Raw genomic sequence first — 27,620 nt, 5'->3', positions numbered from 1 at the left:
GATTACTAATTATTTCTCAGTGCAATTCAATCAAGAACGATACTGAAGAATATTCCATATACTACACTCAGTGTTGTAAAACATTCAGAATTCATGATTTGGTGTTTAAAAAAAACTATTACAAAACAATACTGATTTTAGTCAAAATACACATCATTTGAAAAAAGTTCAAGAGCAAAATATAACAACACTAAGAAGAGTCAGAAAGGAATCCAAATGTGATGTGAGATTATAAACACCAGTTATGTGAGTAGACAGGTTATGTAAATCAAGGATTACCTGTATTAGGTCCAATAAATAAACTATGAGCATCAAGGCTCAGAGTAGTAGCAATATATTTTAATCAGCCCTCATAATCACTCGATTTTTCTACTGAATCTTTGTAATCATTTTCACTGTCATGCTCAGGAGTTTCTTGATCAGCATGATCTGACTGAGTGGCAGTATCTTCATCTTCTTTCTCTTCCTCTTTCTCTTCTTCCTTCTTCTCCTCCTCTTCCTCCTCCTCCTCCCCACTAAGCTGAGCTGACTGGAATTGGGAATTAAATTTTCCTTCAGATTCTCTTTTTTCTTCATGTTCATTATCACTGTGTCAAACGGGGAAACAATAGGTGCACTGAATAATAATGTATTGCTTTAGAAACACATTACATCAGAGAATATAAGCAATAAATTGCTCAGCAAACTCAGCAATTAGTTTTCATTGTTTCAGGGGCAAACCAATAATTTAATTTTAAACGGCTGAATGTTATAAATTTGGTAGAAAAAGACGAAGTATTTAATATGAGTAAACAATTTGTTACATTTTTATCTTGCTTTTTCAATTTTAAAAAGGCTGTATAAAATAGACTTGACTTCAAGTTTATAAACTGGAATGAGATATATATGGGAAATGGGTCTTTCTCCAAATTTTTATTCTATTCAGTTTAAAAAATACAATAAACTATTTTTCCAACTGTAAAAATGTATGTTCATATAAATCAGTAAATATAATACACAAAGAAATGTGCAGTTATTCTTGGTGTTTTTATGTCTCTGAACAATCAGCTATTAACTATGTCTAGCAAGGAAAGAAGAAATAAATATTGTACACCGGTAGTCTCCAACCTTTTTGGCTTTGTGGACCGCCGGCAGTAGTAGAGGAAGGAGAGGGGATGGTTCTGTGCAGCTCCATTTGCACAAGCAATGGGCTCGTGCACTCACACAAATGGAGCTGCAAGCAGGAGCTGTGAGCAGAAGCTGTGAGGAGCTGCTAGCGGAAGCTGCGAGCAGGAGCTGTGAGCTCCTGCTTGCAGTACTGGGCTGCGGCCAGGAGGTTGGGGACCACTGCTGTACACTAAAACATGGAGACCAAAACAACATAACTCTTCAAGAGCTGTTTATCTGTTATTGACAAATTATGCATTCTTTTTCTGAAATATATATAGACATTTCATATTTAGTATATAAGTATATTAAGAAGCTCAAAAATAATATAAGCTTCCAAGCTAAAGTATCTACCTTTCTACATTTGCTGCCAAGCTTTCAAAGCTATTACTGTAGGAATTCTGCAAAAACTCTTCAGTAGCAGTTTGGCCTTTCTTTGAAATAAAGTCTTCACACAGTCCCAGCTCTCGCAGCAAATCAGAATAATGCTTCGATGCTGCTAGCCGTGCATTCTTCTACATTTAAAAAGAAAACAAAATTAACACATCTGAAAGGTATCTCCAAGTTTAAAGAAATTATTCTACATGTGTTCCTAGCTGTCCTTTATTTTACAAGATAAAAGATTCCAAATCTACAGGTCACTTGATTTAAATCTAAATAAATTGTTCAGACAGCAGACAGATCTACATTTTGACATTTTTAACTTCTCAATTACAGCCTTAAGCTGGCAAACATATTATATATCCAGATTCCATGCTATTAGCTGCAAATGGCTTCTTCTGCCATCAATAGACAAGGAGAAAAATATCACCATTTAGTATTCTCTGTTCTCTGCATCATGATATATAGAGGGTCAGAAATGTGGAAACCAGTCTAAACCAATTGTATCGCTGGAAGCAATAGCACTGGTAAATCAAGTTAAGCCCAGTGACATGGCAGGTGGCAATTACTAGCATTATCTTACCAACAATTATTAAATCCAAAGAAAAGGTAGCAACATAATGAATAGATATATATATAGAAATATTAGAGATGTCAATAACCTGTGTGGCTTGTTCCAACAATAGAGGCCTCTTTTCCACCCTTTCTTCAATTTCTTCCAGTTCCTGCAGATATTCTTTCTTTCTCTGTTTTTCATGTTTCCTGTTTTTTTAATATACCATGACATGGAAATGGTATGGAATTTAAATATGAATCTTTTAGCAAAATAAAAATGGAAGGAGCAAGACTATATGGATCTGCCTACTACTACTAAACTAAGGATCCTGTATCTAAGGGGTCAGGAATCAGGGGACATATTGCAGAATACCTAAACAATTTTAACTTTGAGTTAAGCATCTTGGCTAGGCTCTGATGTGGATCATTTGCCTCAGCCCGAGTAGCTATAAGCCTTTGTAGCTTTCTTGCTCTCTCTCTTTGTTTTGCTTCTCTTCTTTTATGCTCTTCTTCAACCTTCTTTTTTTCCTCAGCCGATTTCCTGAATAAGAAAATAAACTTAAGTCTAGCTAATGCATAACAACTTTTGTGGCCCTCTTTCTCAAAATACCTGCATGGATCAAGATATTTATTTATTTATTTATTTATTTATTTATATTCCAAACCTCCACAAGTCATCTTGTAGTATTTGGTACATGAACCTGAATCTGTTGCCAAATGAGTTTTGTTGTGATTGGCAAATCTTTCAACCCATCAAATTTGGTCTACGACAGAGATCTCAAACTCTATTTCATTGACAGCCACATCAGCATTGCTGTTGCCCTCAAAGGGTCAATTGCATGTAAGACTACATATTGTATTAGTTCAGGAGTGCATTATGTCTAAGTCTGGGTATAAAGGGGCTGAGGGTCACGTGATGGGGTGGTGGTCAGTCTCTCCCAGCAGGTGGGTCATGTGATGGGATGGCTGGTTGGCCCTTCTTCCTCTCTCTCTCTCCTCTCTCTCTTGCACTGCCCACTGGTTCTCCTTCCACAGCCTCTGCGCCTTTGTTGGTTCCTCTGCTTGCCTCCCTTTCACTCCAATTCTTCTCTCCCTCAGGCTTGCCTCACAGAAGCCTCTCCTCCCTATTGCCTTCTGTCCCTCTCATTCCTCTCTTTTTCCCGCCAAAACCCCTTCCTTTTATCTCCTCTCCTCTTCTCTCCCCGCCTCCATCTATTCATTAAAAACAAACAGTCTGAAGAACTGGACCCACTTTGCTTCCTTGAATTCCCCCAGTTTCTTATAGATTTGCAATGGTTTGTAGGCTCCTTTTCCTTATCTCAGTCTGCAGCTTTCCAGGGCTTGGATTTAAACAAAAACTTTTCCTTTTAAAAGAGAATCAGAGTTGAGAGGATTTCTATGGCCTAATGCTGATAAGTAGTCACTCATGCTTGAGATAAAACATGTACAGGAGATAGACATAGAGATAAGAGATAAAGATAGATACAGATACACAGATATATAAGTATAGATATCGATGTAGATGATGTAAATGTAAACGTAGATGTACATGTAGATAAAGATATTATATTCAAAATGTTTGCAGTCTGGCTGACATATAGACTAGGAGCTGATAAGACTAGGATGAGAGGCTAGGAGTTTGAAGCATCAGTCAATGCAGACCAAGATGGTTTCACAACAAAAGCCACATGCCTTTTTCAACTCCAAGAACAACAGCAGAATAACACAAGTGGAACCCTCAAACACTAAGAAAAAATAGTGCATTCTTTCTTTAAAAACTCTCACATGGGATTTGTTTCACACTCAGAAACAGTCACAATGGCAGGTTGGAGCATCCATGACACGGAAACATTTTTCCATACTTCTCTAAAACAGGTATTTATATTTTCAACATCTGCATGTTTTACTTACCACAAAGAATTTGGGATTAAATACACAGCACACTAAAGGCTTACCTTATGGCTTCTAGCCGTTTTCTTGTAGATGCTGTAATTCTTGGAGATGGAGACAGCATACAGCCTGAAGGATTTGAACCTGCATTCAAAGTTCGAGGGGGACATCTTATAGAGACATAAGGCCAGCGTGTTTCTTTTAATGTTGCTTCATCCATGTCAATATCCTCAAGAATTTTCTCTTTATTAGATGAAATAGTTGGTGTATGGAGTTTGAAAGGCTCACTGATTGTGACATTTTTCACATTCTTATGTGTTTGAAGCTGCTTCTGGAATTTTTTATGTAATGTTTCAAAATCAGGGACTTTAACTTTGGTCTTTGACTTACATATTGATTCTTCACTTTGTTCAAAGCAGTTTTGCTGCCTAGGCCTAACGGTGCCTTTATTTCCTAATCTGCTATTGGGAAGTAATGAATTACGTAGGAGCTCTTCAGACCTAAGTTGAATTCTAATGTCTCTATAGAGTTCTTCTTCCTTTATTTTCTCCCTCATTTCTGAACTGGAAACAAATTTAGGAACTGGTTTAGCTTTAAACATTTTTGCTTTTTTTTGTGGTGAGGAAAACTGCATTTTTCTCAGTTCTTTCTTTTGTGCTTCTCTTTCAATAAACTGAAATGGCTTTTGTGTAGCTAGAAGAAAATTTCCCCTCCTTTCTCTAAAAGACTTTCTACGTTCTTCATTTTCCTGCATTATTTCATGATAAAGGGGGACAAAAACATGTGCGGGTACCGGATTGGCTCGAAATTGTTTTTGACATTCTGCCTCCTCCTCTAATTGTTTCTTCAGCAAGTTATTTTCCAGCTCCATGAGTGACTTGGATTTGATGTTCTGTTGCTTCCTCTTAGTTTCTCTAATAGTCATCTGGAAAGGTTCTGGTACTGTGATCTTTGGGAACCATTTTTTCTTTTTCTTGCTTAGCTTCAAAACATTTAATTTGGGTAAAATAGTTTTAGGGCAGAGTGAATAATCCTCCAAAAAACAGCCATCCCATGCATTTTCAGTCTTGTCCAGGGTTAGTGATCCAACATCACTGTCACTTGTTTCTAGCTCTAGTTGTTCATCAGTCACATCAGAGAAATTTAATGAATGGAACGAACTGTTCAGATCAGATGCAGAAAATGATCTATGCATGTTCTGAAGTTGAAATGGTTTAGTGTCCCATGCTGATCTAAACATAACAAAAATGTAATGAATGCTTAGTTGTCTAGAAATGACACAAATTACCTGATTTAGTTATAGTTGTGGAACCTCTTGCCAAATTGAATAAAAGAAAATGTATAAAACAATTATTTGTTTATGAATATATTAAACTTTAGATTAAAAGAATACCAATTCTAAATAATGTTAAATTGGTTTCTGAATCACGTACTCCTTTCTCTGTATTTTTCTTGAAGTACAAATATGCACACTATCAGGCTATAGTTAACAATTATAGTTCCAATAAAATTCATTAATCCAACTGATAAAATGTAAACCTGGAAATGTGAAAATCACAAACAAAATAAAAAGAAGTTACAGTAATACAACCCCTTTAAGGAATGTTTGGATTGTTTTGGACTTTTAACGAAAGAGCAGAAACTGCCAAAATGAAAACTAATAAACATTCATATAATCAGTCATGACATCTATTTTTAGATATTTTTTAATAGATTTTGATTGGCCACTGTAAAATATGGGATGCTGATCGTGATGAGCCTTTAATCTGATCTTTCTGGACACCTCTTACTCTCTTAATATTTACACTTCATTGTTGCTAATATGTATAATAAATCAAAAACAATGCTAAGAGAATACTTAATTGGCGTTACAATTACTTTTATACTTTTTTCATATATATATATATATATATAGAATAGAATAGAATTTTATTGGCCAAGTGTGATTGGACACACAAGGAATTTGTTTTGGTGCATATGCTCTCAGTGTACATAAAAGACAAAGGAAAGAAAAAAAAATACATCAAAGGTATAACTCTTAATGATAGCAACAAAAAGTTACAGTCATACAGTCATAAGTGGAAAGTGATTGGTGATGAAAACGATGAAAAGATTAATAATATATATGATATAATAATATAATATATATGAATATATGAATATATGAATAATATATATGAAGAGCCACTTTTTAGTTAGGTTTTCATATTTTATATTAATTTTAATACCAATCAAAGTCACAGCCAACATTATGTTTAATCACATTTCAAAACAAAAATGGGGGAGAAAATATAAGCAATCTGATGACCTCTGTTTTTCTTTAGAATTGGTCAAGCAATCAGTGTTGTTAAACCTTTACTAACCTATAAAGCCTGAGAAACATAAATAATTCTCTCTCAATGATTCATTTTACTCTTGCTTACCTAACCAAATCACAGAGATCATTAAAGGTTAACTGTCTTTTAGAAACTCTGAAATCCTGACACATATTTTCCAGTTTTGCTATGGTTTTCAGGTGAGAATTTTAAATTCATCCAGAATATTAAATAATATTCCTGATTCGAGAAGTAAATTTCCTGCTGGACAAGCTTTCTGAAAAGTTATAGAACAGTATGAGAAGAAATTGTTGCCTCTTAATCTATTTCCTAAATCAGGGCTGTCAAACTCGCGGCCCACGGTTCAGATGCGTCACGCACTGGCTGCACCCACACCAGGTTTAGCAAAGGGGGGGAAAGTCGTAATACATCATGTGATGCTGTCATGATGATGCGAGTTTGATACCCTGTCCTAAATCAAGGATCCATCTCACTGTAAATTGCAAGAGTGTAATTCTGGCTGTATAGTTTTCACAACTGTATGTTTCACAATTAATGACACTTTAAAGCAAACACTAGTTATTAAAAGCAAAATATTTAGAAAATTTAGAAAAAATAAGGACCTACTAATTTTTAAAAAAAACAAGAAACAAATACTTTCAATCTTTTTTCTGTTTGTTTTTTCTGTACCTGGATATAGCTCAGGCTAAGATCACTGTCTGCAAGAGCTAAGGATTCTTTTTGGTTTTGTTTTCCATCAGACGTTTTTATATTCCTTTTATGTATTTAACATATTTAATAATATTTTGTTGGAATGATCAATATATTTAATATATACAATAATCATTTTGAGACAAAAGATAATTCATAGGTTTAGATTATTGTAAAAATTACCTGGAAGTCTTACAATAAGTCACATCTGTGTTAGTTAAAGGTTGAACATCTTTTAGAAACAGCTTATTCTGATACATTTCTTCCAATTTTGCCATGGTTTCCAGGTGAGCATTCTTAAGTTCTTCCAGCTTTAAATAATATTCCTGATTTGAGAGGTACATGTTTGAGAGATCTAGCCAATCTTTACAATCGGCACACATGATGGAACCGTATTCTCTCCCTGGACTTAAGGATTCCTAAAATAAAAGATGGTCATGTTTGTTTTACTTCTCTTTGAAAAAAATGTATTTATTAATTACTGGCAATTTAATAAGTTTGGTGTTCTAAAGGCAGTTAAGAAACATGTAAAACTTCTCTATTTGCTTGGATTGGCAGAGTAAAGGGTCCTGGTGCCGATTAACCCAAATTACTAACTTGACAAAGCCTAAAATCAATAGATAATTCTGGATGGCAAATGATTCAAAATTTCCTACAAGTTAATTCAGAGTATCTTATATATAAAGATCTGAAACCTGAAGCTCTTCCCTATACCAAGACAAATGCAGGCAAATTTTGGATCAGGCCTCTAATGAGGATTTTTTTAAAAATTAAAAGGAGTTTAATATAACAGTAACATAATCACCTAAATCTGTCAAGTCTACAAAATTGTGTTCAGTGCTGTTAACCACTGCAAGTGATGCAAATGCATTTCCATGACGAAAATTCAGATGGCAAAGAAAAAAATTCAGGGATCTTGGAAGTGAGGAAAAGACGAAAGAAATATTTTCTTTCTAAGAAGTTTTGGCTGGGTAAGGCTAGAATCATTCTCATCCAAATGGATAAGAATCCTACACGGGATTCAATTAAAACTGAATGTGGAGTAAAATTAGGATTGGGCGAGGTTCTTTAAAGCAGGGGTCTCCAACCTTGGTTCCTTTAAGACTTGTGGACTTCAACTCCCAGAGTCCCTCAAAAGGGACCAAGGTTGGAGACCCCTGCTTTAAAGTAAGGGTATGCTATAGTTAGAGAGGACGACGAGCACCAAGGTGGAGGCATTCAATTATAGTAGCACTGTACTTGCAACGTTGGAATTGCGTTAGGGGCAGTTCAGGAGAAAACCTATGTGGTCGCTAGAAGCGACTTGATGGCACCTAATCGTCATAATTAAGCTATTGTCACTTGATGGCTGACGCTATTTTCTATCCGGGTGGGGGAATGACCCGAAGGAGCCAAGGCGCCGGTTGTGGGGCGGGGAGCATTTGAACCCCTCGCGAAGCCATTTCTGCAGAAATCCTGTCTCTCAGTTGCACGCTCCAGCCACCAGGGAGCAGCAGCAGGAGCAGCAACTAGAAGGAGCCACCTACCTGCCCCACGCCATCTTCAAGCGAGGCTCTTTCTGATACCCGTTCATAAAGCGCCGCCGGCGCCTTGGTGCGCGGGTTCACGGGCGTATGCAGGCAGGAGGCGGTGAGCAAAGCAGCTCGGTGAGACGCGTCCATGGGCTTCTCAAAGGACGGGAGGCCACAGCCAGCCTCCTGCTAGCCTGCTTACCAAGCCCCTTCCCTGCGTGTTTGGTTGCTACGGTTACTTGGCTTAGAGTCTTGAGACGCTACGGCAGAGGTGGGGAACGATGGCCCTTTTATGACTTATGCACATGCTGGCTCAGGAATTCTGGGAGTTGAAGTCCACAGGTCATGAAAGGGCCCTTGCTCCCTACTACTGCGCTACGGCATCTCGAAGAGGACATTAGCCTCCTGCTGGTGTACAAAGACGCGCCTCCCCTGTGCAATGTTTCCTGGAATTCTTCATCTGTTGTTCTGAAACCTCTCCCGTCTTTTCCCACGTTAGAGGCATCTGGGGAAGAATTTCTGAAGGCAATGGGAAAATCTAGAACCGTAACTAAGCAGTATTTTAATGGCACCAAGTTATCAGTTCACATCAAAAGATGACTTTTTAAAAATTGGCTATTGTGTAGGATCACTGAAGTTAATTTTTAGAATCATTAGAAATGTAATCAAGCGTCATTTTCACATTATATACTAGAGAGGTTATCTCTAAATCAAGGCAAGGTTGTTAGCCTGGTGTGCCTTTTGCCAAAATAGGATCTAAACCAAAAAGATAGATTAATATTTTTTAATTTATTTATTCTGGACCATATTTTTAATGTAAAAATTAAAATCACCCCATACTGTATTCCCATTTTATAAAAAGGAGCTGTAGTATATAAAAGCGGTTTATTTTTATTTTATAAATTTCATTAATTTTCCATTTACACTTATCAGTGCCCAATAAACATCATGCTGTCTGGATACCAAACTTGCTCAACAGACTACACTCTCCACCCCCTTTCAAACCACTGGTAAAATAAGTTACGTTTGATAATATTGTCTTCTTTCTGTATAATTTTCAATGTAAGTCTATCCATTTCTGCACTATGTAGTATCTTCCTAATTATCTCTTCATCTTGTGGCATTTCTTCATTTTTCCAATATTGTGTGAATATAATTGCTATTAAAACATGCAATATCAAATATATACTTTGCTTATCAATTTTTTCTGGTATTATGCCTAATAAAAACAGTTCAGGTTTAAAACCTGTTTTCCTATCATCTTTTCTATGCATCTATGTATTTTTGCCTGAAATTTTTTTGCTTTTACCCAAGTCCACCACATATGATAAAATGTCTCCATTTTTTAATTTACCTACATTTCCAGCATTTGCTAGACATATTTTTAAACATTTTAGCTAACCTAGCAGGTGGTAAATGCTATCTATAATACATTTTATATAAATTTTCTTTATAAGTAGTTGCCATTAATTTATAGTTCCTTTCCCATAAGTTTTGCCATTTCCCTAGTTCTGTTATAGCCAGGTTTTTTCCCCACTGTACCATTATGTCTTTTACTTGTTTGTCCTCTATTTTCCAGTTTTGTAAAAAAATTATAGATTTAGTTTTTCATCAGAGTTCAACAGTATCAGATCAAAGGGTGTTTGTCATTTAGAGAAGCCATACTTTTTCATATCTTTTTCATATCTAGATTGCATTTGCAATTGAGGCCACCAAGATGGTCTTCAAGCTCTTGCTTAGATTTTAATTTCCCTTCAGTGTCCAAGATGTATGTCACAATTTTTTCAAATTTCGCCAGATTTGGGTATAGGCTTCCATTGTTGAGAGCCGTTCTGGGATTTTCAAATATATCTTAAGTTTTATTTTTTCCCATACAAATAGTAAGCTTCTTATGTAGTGATTTTGAACGTATCGGTGAATTTTATTCTTCTCATACCATAAAAAGGCGTGCCATCCCAGTTGTAAATCAAATCCTTCTAAATATAACAGTATCTTGTGCCTGAGGATTATCCATTCTTTTAGCCATGTTATCACACATGCTTGGTAGTATAGGTTGCTGTTAAAAATCAGGTAATAAAATGTTTAATTGTTTTAGGAAGTTCCCTTTATTTATGAACTCAATTCTGTTTTAAAATTCTACAAAACGTATTTTCTCAATAGTACTTATCCTGATTCAATCCAAAGGATAAACCGAAAGCAGAATACTGTTCATACTAAATTATATGCGCTCAAAGAGTTCCTACTGAAGGCTAATATCTCTCAAGGTTTTCAGCCCAACACTTCAGTAATCAATGTAACAGCACATAATCTCCTAAACAGCTTTGTTCAAGAACTTAATTGGTAAAACCACTTAAGAGGCCAGAGAAGCTCACGTTTCCACAAGCAGCAATGTGGACAGTAAATTCTGATACCAAAATGATACACAGGCAATGACATCACACTAATTAAATTATTTTCTTGTGTCCTGGTGTCAGAATACAAGTCATATTTGTTTCATGTCATCACATGTATGGCAATTTGCACCCATTCTCCCTGCTTGCAAGTTTTTGGGAAATTTCTCTTGCATTAAAAAAAATACACTAACAGTTAAAAGAATAAAATGTTGTCTGAAATGCATGTTAAAGAATGGGTGAGAAAGATGAAATCCTCGCCAATTTAAATTGAAAAGCACATATTGATATCAGTTTTTAAAAGGGCCACATTCCTGCCAATTTAAGCAGTTTTTAGCTCTGTAAGCTTAATGATTGAAGAATTTAAACAAAATCTGTCTTTTGAAATTAAGGTTTTATTAACTTAGATGGACCGAACATGAACACAACTGCAAGTTAAGTAGGTGTCTAATGCAGTGCCTCTATAAAGGAGTCAAGTTCCAAACGTAGGATAGTGTACTAGTTAAAGAGTACTGCCTCTTCCTTTAGTCATTTCATCGAGTGTTCACCTGGGAAAAAAAAGACAAAGTATTATAGGAATATCAGTGCATAATTTGTCAAGCTTTATTCTCCATAATATAGTATTCTAAATTTTCAAAAACTACTGCACATGCCTAATTGTCCACATCAGATAACCATAACTATATTTACAAAATAATTCTCACCCAACATATTATAGTAAGAACTAAAATTTTGATTTTAATTAAAATTGTTAAAAATTAGACAAAAAGGACGTTAGAGCAATTGAAAGAACGTTAAATAGCTTACCACATCATCAATCTTAAGAATGCTGCGAACGGTTTCTGTAGCTAGGGTGAGAGCACTGATCGACACCAATAAAGGCTGGACCACCAGCTCTTCCAAGATATTTGAAATTCCACCCTGCAATGCAAAAATCACAGTATCAAAGTTCTAACAATTATCAGCAAGCATCTTAAACATATGTATTTCTAAAAGCTTTCTCAAATGTGTACAACTAAAAGATACTCATCCAGTATGTAATGTTTTCTCAACATCTGTACCTATCAACAAAATTAAAAAATTTTGAAACACACACACAAATATACAGAGTACTATCTGCCTGAATAGCAACTATTGTTAAACAGCAGAATAAAGTCCATGAGTGATATTGAAATGTTGCCATCCTTCTGCCTTCATGCACTTTATTTTCACACATGAAATGTGCAAGTTGCATTACAGATCAAGCTAGAACGCTCTGACTTCCACAGCGTCAAGGGCAAAAATAGCTTTCTTTGTTGAAATGCTAACTGAAAAAATTGTATGTGTATTAGAAAGACGCATTAGGACAAAAGCCATGCATTTAAGTTGCTATTATGCAGCTATTTAGTTGCCCGTTTGTTAGGCATGCTACAAAAAAACATTCAGTCACAATTTTCATTATGGGAATTTGAAAAATACTTCAATCATATTGCCACTTGCTAAAATGTCCAATATTCTACAAGAAGAGCAAAAAAAGATTTTGTTTAACTGACATTTCTAAACTGGGTCACCCAAACCAATATAATGTAACTACAAACCCAGTGCATTTCTCTGCATTTGTTGCAATTTATATTGTAATTTCAAGATGAGCAGTCCCCTTGAGTTATGCATAATGCAATAAACATGAAAAACAGTAATAGTGAACTCCAAAAAGGCAGAATTTTACGAATGTCAAATGTGTGGTACATCATTTGTTTTATTACAGTTTGCAGATTACCTTTCTGACATTGATGCCAGCAGTTTTCTCTCCTTGTGCATGTCTGTTTCTCAACTCTGTAACAGTGGATATCGGATTAAGGCCTGCATTTTCAGCCAGGGTGGATGGAATAATTTCCAGAGCCTCTCCATAACCACGGACACAGTAAGATTCCATGCCACTTAAAACACGAGAATATTCATTCAAGCGTAATGCCAACTCTATTTCTGGTGCTCCACCACCTGCAATTAGGGCTCTGAAATTAAAATTAAAATGCATCTTAAAGTGTAGTTTACTAACTTGTATGATCATTTTATTGGTCCAAAAAGATGACGCAGTACCTTTTCTTGACCAAACAACGGACAACACACAAAGCATCATGGATGGAACGCTCAGCCTCTTCAATCACCAGTTTATTAGACCCTCGTACCACAATTGTTACTGTTTTTCCAGGGCTAGCACAGCCTGTAATCTGAAATACAAAACAGGCTCACTATAATATTCAGATAAGAAAACTTACTGCTTTTGGGGGGAAGATTTGGTTTTGGGATCAGATTTTAAAACTATGAAAGCACTGATGACAACAATAGTCTTAGTTTCCTTTTCTAGAGTTTTTCTTTAGTTCTTAGCAAGGAGAGTGTTTTTTTTTCTTGTTATCCTACAGAATTCATTCAAACCCAGTTTGAAAAATTTGCTTTAACTTCAGAACAAAGTAGACTAGATTTATCCTACCTTAACTAGCTTTCCAGATCCATTTAAATTAACTTCTTCTGCAAGTTCGGCAGATCCCAGCATGTCACCAGTGAACTGATCAATATGAGCAACTGGCTTAGTTCCAATAGTCTTTTTAAAAAAATAAACAATACACAAACACACCTTAGGTTAGATATGTAATATTTTTCAGAATGTTCTATAGTGCACAAGCAATTGGAAATCAAAAAGCAGGTAAACTTCCCAATCAGATGTCAAATCTACTTCCAGGTCTGAACAAAAACTGCATACAGTTCCATGAAGACATAGCTTCCCCATCCCCAAATAACCATAAGCATACACTTTTGCTGAGAGGAATGCAAAACAGTAGCTATTTCATTCCTTTAAAAGCGGGGACAAACTGCAAGACTGAGGGAGTGAGAAAACCACTTATTCATTTACCTACCCACCACTGCCACTTTGTCCTTGATGAAACACAAATGCTGGCCATATACAGGACCCTACGGTACATAGGTACCATAATAGCCACATGTGTACTATTTTAAAGTTCTCAGTGGTGAGTCAAATCTATCAAATGCATCATAAATGTGAACAAAATAGTGCAAAGAAGCATTATAGTGGCAGAGACTTCAGAGTTACAGTGTCTGGGCTGATTATCCATCTCCAAAAGTAGTTTCTGGCTCATTCAGTTTGTTTACAACTAGGCAACTAAGAAAATGCATCAATGTGGAAAATATATGCATTTTAACCTCAACTGGCTGTTTGTGTGAGAGCACAACTGAGGGGGCAGAGTGGGAACAATTCTACAAAGCACAGGAGTAATTTGATACTGAAAACACTGTATCACTGAACCTCAATCTATTTATCTGAAAATAAGACCCATTAAATTAATGACAGCTTCTGTCTGATGTTAAGATTATTTTCTAAACCTTTTTAGAAAAGACGTAGCTATTTATAGACTGCTTTTTATTATAGCATTACAAATGTCAAAACAGATTCATTCACTGTTACAATCAATTTCGATTCATGATTACTCATGATACTGTCAAGATTATTATATTCCATGACTTAAGAATTCATTCATTTCAAGAACTCTCTATTTATCTCACCTTACATATAAATTCAATGTCTTCTCTTTCAATATCTTTGATCACCATAATCTTCATTTTGTTCAGGAAATGTAGAGCCAGATCACTTAGAGCATCTCTATAACCAATACATTTGATGTAGTTTATTAATATATATCATCACAGCATAGCATTATCAGAACTACTCTGATCTGGCATAGAATGATTTCAAAACTTTAGAACAGAATTTTGTTTTCTTTCTACTCTAATAAGATGGTATCAAATATGGGTTTCAGGTATTTCCCAAGCCTTCGGACTATGAAAGTAATTCTTATGGCTCCCCTATCTCAAGTCGTAGCACATTCTAAGATGGCGCCGACGAAGGCTGCCTCGGTGAAATGCTCTCTAATTGTTTCTTTATTTCTAATTGTTCTCTGTGACTCACTACGGATTTCCTACTCACGAGACCATCTGCTAAAAATTAAGGAACATTTCTTTAAGGAGCAGCTTTCTTTAATCTCACCCCCCCGTCTTTACAAACACGGAGGAGATTCTAATACAGGAGGAGGCAATTCCCACGGAGCCATGGATTACTAAAAAAACCAAACGACGGAAACGAAGGAAAAGAGGTAAGCGATCTGGGATCTTAATCAAGCTAAGAAGTCGCATTAAAACTCCTCTGCCTTCAATTTTCCTAACAAATATACGCTCACTTGCAAATAAGATGGATGAAATATTCCTCTTAAACAAATACTATTCTGATTTTTGCAATTCAGCAGTCCTATGCTTCTCTGAAACCTGGTTAAATGAATCAATTGAAAATAGCAGCCTGAACATTCTAGGATTTCAAATTGAACGATCAGACAGGATTCCAGAAACATCTGGTAAAAAGAAAGGAGGAGGCTTATGCCTATATATTAATAGAACCTGGTGTCAAGATTTTAACATAATTTACAAATTCTGTGACAACAATTTAGAGACTCTAATTATCAACTGCAAACCTTACTATTCACCTCGTGAATTTTCCTCATTTCTTCTAATTGCTGTTTATGTCCCACCACAAGCCTGTGTAAACAAGGCATTACGAACTCTAGCTGACCAAATCATGGAGGCTGAAGCCAAACACCCGGATTCACTGGCCATTGTTTTGGGAGATCTAAACAAGGCAAACTTAAGGAAAGAACTACCAAAATACTTTCAGCATGTCAATTGTCCCACCAGAGGCAAGAATACTCTAGACCACTGCTACACAACACTAAAAGATACCTATCGATCTTTACCACGTGCAGCTGTAGGACACTCTGATCATTGCATGATTCACCTTGTACCTGCTTACAGGCAAAGACTTAAAGCCATAAAACCAATAATTAAATCAGTGAAAACCTGGACGGAGGAATCAGAATTAAAGCTACAGGCATGTTTTGACTGCACTGATTGGAATATTTTTAAAGATACCTCTGCAGACCTGGATGAACTCACAGATACTGTAACATCATATGTCAGCTTCTGTGAAGACCTATGTATACCTACAAAGAACTTGCGAATACACAGTAACAACAAACCTTGGTTTACACCTAAACTTAAGCAGCTACGACATTCCAAAGAGGAAGCCTACAGAAAAGGTGATAAAATGCTGTACAATCAGGCCAGAAATGCACTAACAAGGGAGATAAGAGCAGCAAAAAGAAGCTACTCTGAAAAGCTAAAGAATCAGTTTTCAGCAAATGAACCAGCAAACATGTGGAAAACTCTTAAAAATATCACCGGCTATGGCAAACCTCCTTCCCAGGCTGAAGGTAATCAACAACTGGCAGATGACCTGAATGAGTTTTACTGCAGGTTTGAAAGGAAACTACAGCCACCTATCTCCACAACCCCCATCTCAGACACACCAACAACAGCCAAGCCTCCTACAACTGACCCCATTTCATTGGGTTCACAACCCCTAGTGATCACAGAAAAGGAAGTGCAGGACCTATTTCACAGACAAAAGCCAGGAAAAGCTCCAGGCCCAGACAAGATAACTCCTTCTTGCTTAAAAGTCTGTGCTGACCAATTGGCCCCCATCTTTTCAATAAATCACTAGAGATGTGCTATGTTCCTTCTTGCTTCAAACGCTCTACCATCATCCCAGTGCCGAAGAAGCCCACCATCAAGGAACTGAATGACTACAGACCAGTTGCTCTAACATCTGTAGTCATGAAAACCTTTGAAAGGCTAGTGCTTTCCTACCTGAAAACCATCACGAATCCGCTCTTAGACCCCTTGCAATTTGCATACCGAGCAAATAGTTCAACAGATGATGCTGTTAATATGGCTCTGCACTACATCCTACAACATCTTGAGTCTCCAAAGACCTATGCAAGGGTCCTTTTTGTAGACTTTAGTTCAGCATTCAATACCATCATTCCAGACATTCTTCTAACTAAGCTAAACCAGCTACAGATACCGGAACAGACTTGTAAGTGGATCACAAGCTTCCTAACAAACAGGAAGCAGCAGGTGAAGCTAAGCAAGATCACATCAAATACCTGTACAATTAGCACAGGGGGCCCCCAAGGCTGTGTGCTCTCCCCACTTCTCTTCTCTCTGTATACCAATGACTGCATCTCCAATGATCCATCTGTTAAGCTACTGAAGTTCGCAGATGACACAACAGTGATTGGTCTCATTCGAGACAATGACGAATCCGCATATAGACGAGAAGTCGAACGACTAGCCTTGTGGTGCAACCAAAACAATCTGGAACTGAACACACTCAAAACCGTAGAAATGGTGGTAGACTTTAGGAAAAACCCTTCCATACTTCCACCTCTCACAATACTTGACAACACAGTATCAACAGTAGAAACCTTCAAATTTCTGGGTTCTATCATATCGCAAGATCTCAAATGGACAGCTAACATCAAAAACATCATTAAAAAGGACAACAAAGAATGTTCTTTCTGCGCCAACTCAGTAAGCTCAAACTGCCCAAGGAGCTGCTGATCCAATTCTACAGAGGAATTATTGAGTCTGTCATTTGCACCTCTATAACTGTCTGGTTCGGTTCTGCAACCCAACAAGAAAAACACAGACTTCAGAGGATAATTAGAACTGCAAAAAAAATAATTGCTACCAACCTGCCTTCCATACTGCACGAATCAAGAAGAGGGCCGTGAAAATATTTGCAGATCCCTCGCATTCTGGACATAAACTGTTTCAACTCCTAACCTCGAAACGACGCTATAGAGCACTGCACACCAGAACAACTAGACACAAGAACAGTTTTTTCCCGAAGGCCATCACTCTGCTAAACAAATAATTCCCTCAACACTGTCAGACTATTTACTGAATCTGCACTACTATTAATCGTTTCATAGTTCCCATCACCAATCTCTTTCCACTTATGACTGTATGACTATAACTTGTTGCTGGCAATCCTTATGATTTATATTGATATATTGATCATCAATTGTGTTGTAAATGTTGTACCTTGATGAACGTATCTTTTCTTTTATGTACACTGAGAGCATATGCACCAAGACAAATTCCTTGTGTGTCCAATCACACTTGGCCAATAAAAATTCTATTCTATTCTATTCTATTCTATTACTAAGTACTGGGAAATATAGTTCTTCCACTGCTATAGTGCTAAAAAAAATCTCATTTCCATTGGTTTTAGCTTATAGCTTTAGCAGTATGCAAACTCCAGAGATAGGTGCATAAGACAATACTGTATATTAATTTTAAATCTAAGAAAAAGCTCTAGTTAAAGATGAAATATGAACTGTTAAAATAAACATACCGTAAAATGGATTTCTGAATGAGTAGTACATTGCAACCCGTCTTCTTAATTTGCTTAACTAAATTTAGAATGTAGGCTCTCTCTTCACGCAAGACTCTATCCATTTGAGTGTAGTCAGAAACAACAATCTGGTTATCCATCTAGTAGAAAAATTTAAAAAGTATTTTAAGTATACTAGTACATAATAGACAATTTAATAACTTTGCAACAAGCCAATCACCTGAACAATCAAAATACAGGCTTACAAAGTACTAAATTACAGCTGACATTTTAATTTTTTTAGGCACAAAAATATCCATTTATAGGCATTAGTTCTTGTCAGTTTATATTAGGGTGCCTTGAGTGGTTTCCAAAGACAATTCTTTTAGTGGATGGATAAACAGTGATTTTCATCAATAAAATACAGTTAACAGACTGAATTCTAACTTGCAATTTCTGTCAACTGTCTGTCCCCAGAAATCTATTTGCTGGATAGTTGCAGAAAAGGAAGAATGCTTTAGTTGTATGAAACAATGCGAACTTGCATAATACTGCATTTAGTCTTCTGTTAAGGGGATTGCTCAAAACAAATTGGATATATCTTGCTTTGTGAACTCAATGTATTCTTTAATGAGTGCAGAAAGTCAATCTGCAATACAATCTTACATGCTGTTTAATTTTTACAAAGCAAAAAGAAGATCAATATTTTAAAAAACTTCTTTTTAAAAAAATTACAAGTAGGTCTCGATTTACAGCCACAATTGAGTCCAAAATTTCTATTGCTGAGAAGTTCTTAAGTGAGTTTTGCCCCCTTTTACCTCTCTTGCCAGTTGAATCACTGCAGAATCACTGTGTTAAGTTAGTAACACAGTTGTTGAGTGAATCTGGCTTCCCCATTGACTTTGCTGGTCAGAAAGTTGCCAGGAACACTGCAACCATGCCAGTTGCCAAGCACCTGAATTTTGATCACATGACTATGGGGATGATACAGTCATAAGCCTCTTTTTCCAGTGTCTCTGTAACTTGAACAGTCATTAAACAAATGGTTGTAGTTGAGGACTACCTGGACGCTTAATAATGAATAGAATGAAAAGGACAATGCTTTTTGAGCCACAAAATATGAAGGAAGTGGGTGAAAATAAAAATGGTCTTTGCTTGTCAGAAGGTTGCAAAAGGTTATTACATCACCAGGGGACATTGCAACTGTCATAAATATGAATCAGTTGCCAAGCATCTGAATTTTGATCATGTGACCATGGAGATGCTGCAATGGTCATTAAGCATCAAAAACAGTCTTAGTCACTTTTTCAGTGCTGTTGTAACTGAATGATCACTAAATGAACTATTTTAAGTCAAGGACTCCCTATAATTTATTCAAAAGAACAAATTAAACAACTTACATCTGTTTTTGGAGCAGATAAGCAAAACTGAATGAGACCTATTTTAGCTTTTTCCACTCTGGTCACTCCAGTACTGGCCACTTTTTGTGTAAGGACCAGCCCTTCAACGAGTTCACAGTCATCAATTGTGCCCCTAAAAATAAATACTTAGTGAACAAGCAATACTAAATAAAGAGACAATTAAAATTCAGATTTTTACTAACTCTTACCCAAGTTTTTTAACAATTTTAATGTCTCTAAGATCCACGCTGTTAGCCGTAGTTGGATCTATCACCTTCATCACAGCTTCAACACTCATTGGCGAAAGGAGACTAGAATACTGCGATACAACCTGAAGGATCAGTAAAGATTTACTTAACATGCCTTTTGTTTGTCCATTGTATAAGCATTTCACATTACTTTACTTCTTTAATTATTCAAAATTGAGAGAGACGACTTCCGGTGTCCAGGGGCAACGGTCGTCTGGAGGCTTTTCCTGCCCCCAGTGCCCGAATCCGCCGCCGAGGCTCAGGGCCAGGTGTTCCGAAAAGGACACCTGCCGCACGGACGGCTCGCCAGGGGTCTCCCAGCCGACATACAGGACTGGGGGGACCGATGCTGGCGCGTCCTAGGCTCGGCGGGGTTTGGAGGCCACGGGCCACGGCCATTACTTTGGTCGTCGCCTGGGCCGCTGTGCCCGTGACACCGGGCTTTGATTTATAACTGCAGCAGCCTGGTGGTGAACAGGGAACGGAGAAGAATTGAGGAATGGAGAAGGGAAGGGGATATCGGTAAACGCGAGTGGAGTGCTCCGGAGTGCGGGGGGGTTTTTCTCCCCTGCGGCTGGAAGGAGCACGAGTCATTCTGGAGAGAGGAGAACTTAAAATAAGAAGATTACTGGTTTTGTGGAGCTCTGGAGAGAAGAGGTGATGGAGAAATTTAGGAGGGAGGGTTTGAGGCCCCCCCTCCCTCTGGGGAACAGTGGTGGCGTCCAGCTTCCGCCTTCACTATGAGAATCTTGATGACATCACTTCCCTTCGGCTTCCTGGTTGACTAACTGTACTCTGGACTCGTTGCTCCTGTGAGTGCCCCCTGCTGGATCCGGAGGAAATTACAAGGATACTGTGCTTGCCTGAGGATTTTGAATTTTTTTTTTTTTTTCAAATGGCAAAAGGTCAGAGACCAACTGCTGGAGAGATGGAGAGAATTCTGGAAAAGTTATCCAATATGGACAAGAAACTGGATGATTTGCAAAGAGGCCAAACGGAAATAAGAGCAGAAATTGTGACTATCCAAAAGGATTTAAAGGATACTCAACAAGTCTCAGCAGAAAACAAGCAGAAAGTGGAAGGTCTGGAGGGTGAGATGCGGGCAGTGCAGAAAAGAGAGGAGACGACAGGCAATGCTGTGCTTGGACTACAGATGGATAAAATGTCTTATTTCCTTAGGTTTCAAAATTTGGAAGAAGTGGACCAAGAAGATTTGAGAGATGTTGTGACTAAATTGTTGGGAGAATTTCTTGGGAGAGGTGTTGATTTCATGAATTGGGATCTGGATCGAGTTTATAGAGTTAATTCACAATATGCACGCACGCATGCAGTTCCCAGAGAGGTTCATGTCAAATTTGTGAGAAGAGAGACGAGAGATGAAATTCTTAGAAAACATAGGAGTGGGGCACTGACTTACAGGGGCAGGAGATAGCCATTCTGAGGCAGATTCCCAGACAGGTACGTGAAATGAGAAAGAAATATTTCTTTTTGTCAAGCAAATTGTACCAGAAGGGAGTAGGCTTCAGATGGCTGATGCCAGAGGGATTGATGATTTTCCGGGAGGGCATTACGAAAAAAATTAGTACAATTGCGGAGGCTACGGCCTACGTGGAGGAACACAAAGCCCTCCTGGAATCAGATGACCCAGGAATTGAAGAAGGGGAGGTTATAGACCATGGGGCGGTGGCGGGTGGCGCTGGTGCGGCCCTGGAGTTGGGTCAGGCTGAACCCAGAGTTCTGAGATCCAAAACTAGGAAGTGATAAAGATATTTGGTATTGTGTTGGTTTTCCTTATTCTCTTTTGTATGATATCCTGTTTATTCTTGACCCTTCTTTATTGCGTATATAAGATTTGTAAACCTAGCTACTTCGTGTCACCTGCTTGCCATATGGCTGTTGTATGTGTTAAAAAATTTGAGCAAAATTCTTATCTTGGATAAGAAAAATGAAAACTTACCATACCTGATATGTATTTGTATAAACCTTTTTTGACCAATAAAAACTTTTTTGAACAAAATTGAAACAGGAATTAATTTCTCCATCTGTTTTAATAATGTAAATGATTTAAATGGAACCTAAGCCATAGCATCCACTTGACACTCTCAATAGGTCTCCTGAAGTAAGCCTAGTGAAGCTTAATGTTCAAGACTGATGGTAAATAGCTGAACTCCAAGCAGACACTTGCAGAGCTTCTTTTCCTACAATACTCATTATGGATGTATGGTTCTTCTTTCATGTATGAAATGGCAACAGCCTCTCCAAATGAATATATTTTGTCTGGACAAAGGAACCAGAACAAGGCAAAAGACTTCTATGTTTAATCATTTTGTTTTTTAATCAGAAAAAAATTCTGGGAGCAATACTAGATAGACCAGGTAGGCAGTCCAGAAGAGGTGGGAACAGACAACATTCTAATGAGATTATATTGGTGGGCAAAGAGGAAGCATCTTTCTCATTCTTTTTTTTCTTGTGCTTGTGCCATGATTTCTAGACACTCTCATAACTGCATCTTAGCTGTAAGTGCTATATGTTGTGCAAATTTTACACAGGATAACGTCATTAAATTTAATTAAGTCACCAAATGGAATGACAAAGTTTTTGTACCTCAAATAATTGTAAAAAATTTTGATAGGTACATTTTGATGAAGACATTATGGAAATTAAGTTATTACAGTTATTATAAGAATTATATCACTAGCATTCAATAGGGAATGATGCTGAGGGTTGGGATGATCATAATCAATTTGAAACTAAACACACCCTGTGCACTCATAAACATTACTGATGCCTAACTAAGAAAAAGTACCAATCTGCAAATTGTTTTAGACTCTAGTCTGTTATTAATCTTATACATATAAACTGTACATAAAAGACAAATTATATATACTCCAAATAAAAGTAAAAACTTATCAAGTGTTTTCTTTCCAATACCCACCTTAGAATTCAATGCCGTAGTTGCACTGTTAAGGAGGGTTTCTCTGTCACTCAGTTCAACAGGCTGTCCCATGTTGGTCAAGACTTCAATGCCTTTTTCCAATGCCTTCTGGAATGACTCCGAAATGATGGTGGGATGAATTCCTAAGCAGAGTTTAGGATACAAATTTATTCAAACTATAATCAGTACACAGCTATAGATAGATCTGTGACATAAACAATCTGATATCATAGATTGGTCTCAATGATTTGATCTCACAGAATGATTTCAAATCAAGCTATCTGTAAAAGAATTGCATTAAGCAGTAGATAGATGGACAAAACCAAGCTTAGAATAGCTAAGCTCCTGAAAAGACTGATTAGGGATTTTAAAAATGCCTCATTTTGGAAGCAAAAGAAGTATGGCATAAAATAAATCTTAACAGTAACATAATATAAATGCAACACATAATATAGCTATGCATCCATACGTAGCATACTATAAACCAGTCTTTCAATTTATCTCTAAAATTATTAGCCTACATTAGCCATATGAAACACACAAAAACCTTTCATGTTCTTGTGAGAGAGATAACTGGTTGCTTTAGTCATATAAGCAATGAAGCCATTTCATTATAGTAAAATTTGTCTTTTTTGTACTTTGTATTCATTTTATGAGTCACTCATCAAGGTTTGCCATGCAAACACCACAAAGCAAAGTTCCCTCTCCCCCTGCCTCCCCCTTATCTGAAGATGTCCAATCAGGTGCTTGCATATTGCTTAAGAAATAGGTGCTCCGTTCCCAGCTCTGCATCTTGTTATTTGACCTTGGCTGGCTGTAGCTTCTCACATGGCTCAGCTGGGTTTCCATCCTCCCCTTCTTCCCAATCTCTCCCCACCCAGCTCATGGAGCTTGGATAGGTGAGATGCAGCCATGACAGCCAAGATTTGGATGCAGAAGTTTTCTTTGACAAAAGATCATCCAGACTATATTATTATTATTTCACATTGCATTTCCATATGCAAAACTGTATATAAACATACCTTTCTGAAGAAGTCTGGAACAAGCATCCAGGAGAGCACCTGCAATGACCACAACAGATGTAGTGCCATCTCCAGCTTCAATATCTTGTGCTTTTGATAACTCCACCAGCTACATGTTGTGAAATGTTGAAAGAAAAAATGTAAAATCATGTGGAACACTACTACAGAGGTTTTTATTAACAAAAAGCATGCAATATGCAAATGCATACATTTCTAGGTTCCATGTCAATGTACTGCAGTAATTATTTTCTATAAGAAATATAACATTATAGTACCAAGTATAATTTGGCTTGACATAAATTTAAAAACTATGTATTACTTACCATTTTCGCTGCAGGATGAAGAACCTGCATCTGCTTCAGAATTGTTGCACCATCATTTGTAATTGTCACATCACCTTTACCATCTTGGATCTACAAAATCACAATCAAGTTTTTGGACACCAACTCAAAAAAGAGAAAATCTACGAACAGAATACAAGTTGAAGTATCAATTTATATTATGTATTGAAAAGTACAAACCATTGGTTCAATATAGGGAACTACTATTTAGCCTAAGACTAGAAATATTTTCAGTAATGTTCAAGAGCATGAAACCTCATGAAATTTACCTAGCTTAGAATATTTTAGCTTAATTAATTTTAATAATTTCAATGTTAGATTCAACAGACACCAATGAATGGCGCCATTCTGATAATTTAGTCTTTGCTGTTCAGTACCCATTCTTTATTAAGCTTTCCCTATCTCATAGTTTCTCCTCTTGCCATTTCCTGATTGTTTGCCTTGTTAAAGCTGGGCAGCTTAACACTGCCCTCTACGCTTGTCTCCCATATACCTTCTTATGCTCGTCTTACCATTCATTTCTTGAATAGCAAAGCATACAAGACTGATGTACTTGAGTCTGACTGAAAGTACAACCCTTTCATTTTATTTAATGTAAAAATCATCTGCCAAGATTCATTGGCAGTTCTTTTTATAAATACGGTACATGCCAAATAAGACTTATTTCTATCCCTTCGTTTCTCACAATGCTCCCTGTAACTTTTTAAGGTGCATGTATTTACATTAACTAGAACAGCTGCACAAAATCTTATTTTACTACTATATTTTAAGCCCTTCCCTTTATTACTTCTGAAAACATATATAAATATTCAGCAACTTCATATCAGCTTTCAATGGATCTATACAGGGGAACTCATTACTATCAAGCCTCTGCAAAGTATTTGAAAGTACTCTACCATGAGTGTAGAGAGAGTATCAATAAAAGCTGAAGAAAATATCAATAAAAGGTGCGTCTTCAGGAAAATTTGACATGGCTGTATCAAAGGATTCCTCCGAATGTCTGCACATGCAGAATTGCTTAGTTTTTGGTCCAGCAGAAATGTTGTCTATGAATGCATGTAAAGACAATTGGTAAAAGCCTTTGAAGTAGTTCATCAAAACTTCCTGGGAACAGTTAATTTACTAATTCCAGAATGTTTTTATTCTGCTAATATTCTGCAAAAAATCTTTCAAATACTTTGCACAGCCTTATTGTAAGCACAAACTACACACACACAAACCCCAAACTCAAAACTCACCATTTTATCCATTCCCTTTGGCCCAAGACTTGTCCTGACAGCATCCGCAACCGCTAAAATAGAGATGAAAATAAATGTTATATATCTGAAGTTTACTTCAAGTGTAATTTCATTTATTGGATTTTTTATGGCTACTCACTCCAAGACATTGGGTAGCCACAAACAATATAATAAATTTGAAACTAAATCTGTTAGGATGTTTAAAATACCAGCTTCCACAAAAACACAATAAACTGATTCATATTATTAAGCCATTGCTTGTTTAATTATGGTTTGCTAAATAAATTTGAACTTCTTAAGCTCACATCACATGGGCCAAAAATGAAAAATCACAATATGCATGCCAAATTTTCAAAGTATAGTAACCCATAAACTATCTGAAAGTGGCTTGTATACTGATTGCATGTATCAGCTGTTATAGCTTATTTATGTAGCATGTAGCAAACTAAAGTGGAACAAATCCTGCTTTTGTATAATGCATGGACTCAATAATTGTGTGTAGAAAGCAAACCTACTGCACGAAAAATAGCAACAGTAATAGTAAAATGTTATTTTATAATGATGTCTTATATTATATTAATTATATTTTGTATAGTGAGAGACCACCCTTTAAATTTAATTATATATTACTTAAAAACAAATGTTATCTGACAATAACATGCAACTGAAATCTATTTAAAGGATCATTCTCCCCATATGAATTTGCATCTGATCTTCAGTTTTATTTTTTGCATCTGACATCAGCTGTAGTTCAGCATCACCCTGAGGAGGATCCAAGAGTCTCAACAAGACACAGGCAATTCATCACTTTTCTGGAAGAATTCTCAGGTTTGTTTCCCCAAGACTTTTCCGCTTACAGATGCTGACCTCACTCTTAACCTCTAATCAAAGCGATCACGTTATGATTTACTGGGATGTGCAATCTGACCAAGAAAGATTTTCTTATATAAAAGGTTTTTCTTTTATTTCAAATCACACTGGAAACATTCAGTACAATGACATCCATTACATTTTCTAAAAGCGGAACAAGGATAGGAAGGATAATAGAAATCGTTCCTTTGCAATGCAATGTAAATGCAATGCACCTTCTTCCCTTTCATTTAAAAAAATACAGAAAAAATAACATGGTTATAAAAAGCACAGCTTTATGCTGCCCGACCCTCTTTATCTTCAACAAAACTCTGAAAAAGCTTCGGTTCATTCCAACAAAAGAAGCGGAGGGCCGAGGGTGTGGCCTGGATGCTTTAGGGACCGGGAGCCCCTGCCGAAGCCCGCCAGATGTCAACGGAGCGGTCCACTCATCCTCCCCGCCACCCCCTTCCCTATAAAGACAGTGGGATGTCCCATCCATCACCTTTCCCCGCAGAAATGTTGCTGAAGCGGATCTGAGCGGGCTTATCTTTATCCTGGTAAGAACTGCGATTGCCACCGGAGTTGCGGTTCCCTGCGGCCGCATTCAGAAAGGCTCCCTTTGTGCTTGCGTTCTCCGGCATGTCTGCGCCCGGATGCCCGCTCAGTCCTCCGATGGAGATGGATTCTTTTCCCCCGGTCCTGGAACCTGCGCACCAACGCTTCCCCAACGCCGACCCGAAGCTTCCAGAACGCGCGCGGCACCAGTTGGGAGAAGAAAGGGCCTTTCTACGGTCTCTCAGGCCGTCGCTGAGAATGACGCTCCGTAGAGGGCTGTCTTTGTAAGTGCCTGATTTTTCAGTTAAACACAGGAAAGCGTGAACGTTTTTTCAAGTAGTGATCTCCGAAAAAGAATAAATTTCGCCTGCGTGCATAAATGTCTTCCGGAGGCTGAAGCCGAACTATTTTAAGTAGGACAATAACACCAAACAGCGAATAAGATAGGCATCAAAAGCCACAAGCTGTAGTGCCGTTCTTAATTGCTCAACAGTCTGATGAATTCTCTTCTATTGGTCGGAATATAATTGGAAGCATCAATGTAACTACCGCGAAATTATTGAATTTATAATCATTAATAAAATAGAGAAAATCAAATGTTGACAATTGCAAAGCACAAAATAGAGGAAAAAATCCACATATTTATTCTGCAATTTTGTTTTCTTTCGTTTTTAAAGTAAATCTGCATGGAAATACAGAGTGCTAGAGCTAAATGAGATTTAAAAACCAGTTTTAAAGAAATCAACCTAACTTTTCAAATGAGATTACTTTTAAAAGCAACAAATGTTGCATAATTTCAGCAAGCAAATCAATACTGGGAGATTTCTGTATGCCACAAATTCTTAACTGTA

At 37.1% G+C, this 27,620-nt stretch overlaps 2 protein-coding genes across 3 annotated transcripts; both read right to left on the bottom strand.

The window, feature by feature from the left end:
- Positions 1 to 206: 206 nt before the first annotated feature.
- On the bottom strand, positions 207 to 8,855 carry FAM161A (FAM161 centrosomal protein A). 2 transcript variants are annotated; one of them, XM_058182715.1, is made up of 6 exons: positions 8,525 to 8,855; positions 7,182 to 7,417; positions 4,038 to 5,204; positions 2,190 to 2,289; positions 1,501 to 1,661; positions 207 to 587 (listed from the first exon to the last, which is right to left on the bottom strand). In XM_058182715.1, exons 1-6 carry the CDS (start codon positions 8,657 to 8,659, stop codon positions 344 to 346), a joined length of 2,043 nt encoding a protein of 680 aa, XP_058038698.1. In that variant the 5' UTR covers positions 8,660 to 8,855; the 3' UTR covers positions 207 to 343. The 2 variants fall into 2 exon arrangements, with proteins under 2 accessions (XP_058038698.1, XP_058038702.1); XM_058182719.1 differs by lacking the exons at positions 207 to 587; positions 1,501 to 1,661 and having other exon boundaries at positions 2,196 to 2,623.
- Positions 8,856 to 11,274: 2,419 nt separating this feature from the next.
- On the bottom strand, positions 11,275 to 26,999 carry CCT4 (chaperonin containing TCP1 subunit 4). The gene is made up of 14 exons (XM_058182725.1): positions 26,717 to 26,999; positions 25,363 to 25,415; positions 24,107 to 24,196; positions 23,784 to 23,892; positions 22,762 to 22,904; positions 19,788 to 19,909; positions 19,579 to 19,711; positions 18,200 to 18,339; positions 14,455 to 14,551; positions 13,367 to 13,477; positions 12,976 to 13,106; positions 12,656 to 12,890; positions 11,707 to 11,820; positions 11,275 to 11,447 (listed from the first exon to the last, which is right to left on the bottom strand). Exons 1-14 carry the CDS (start codon positions 26,853 to 26,855, stop codon positions 11,433 to 11,435), a joined length of 1,632 nt encoding a protein of 543 aa, XP_058038708.1. The 5' UTR covers positions 26,856 to 26,999; the 3' UTR covers positions 11,275 to 11,432.
- Positions 27,000 to 27,620: the final 621 nt, after the last annotated feature.

Source organism: Ahaetulla prasina, chromosome 1 (genome assembly GCF_028640845.1).
Source record: "Ahaetulla prasina isolate Xishuangbanna chromosome 1, ASM2864084v1, whole genome shotgun sequence".
NCBI classification, from domain to species: Eukaryota; Metazoa; Chordata; class Lepidosauria; order Squamata; family Colubridae; genus Ahaetulla; species Ahaetulla prasina.
Note: the sequence above shows the minus strand (reverse complement) of the source record. Positions and strands in the feature narration are given on the sequence as shown.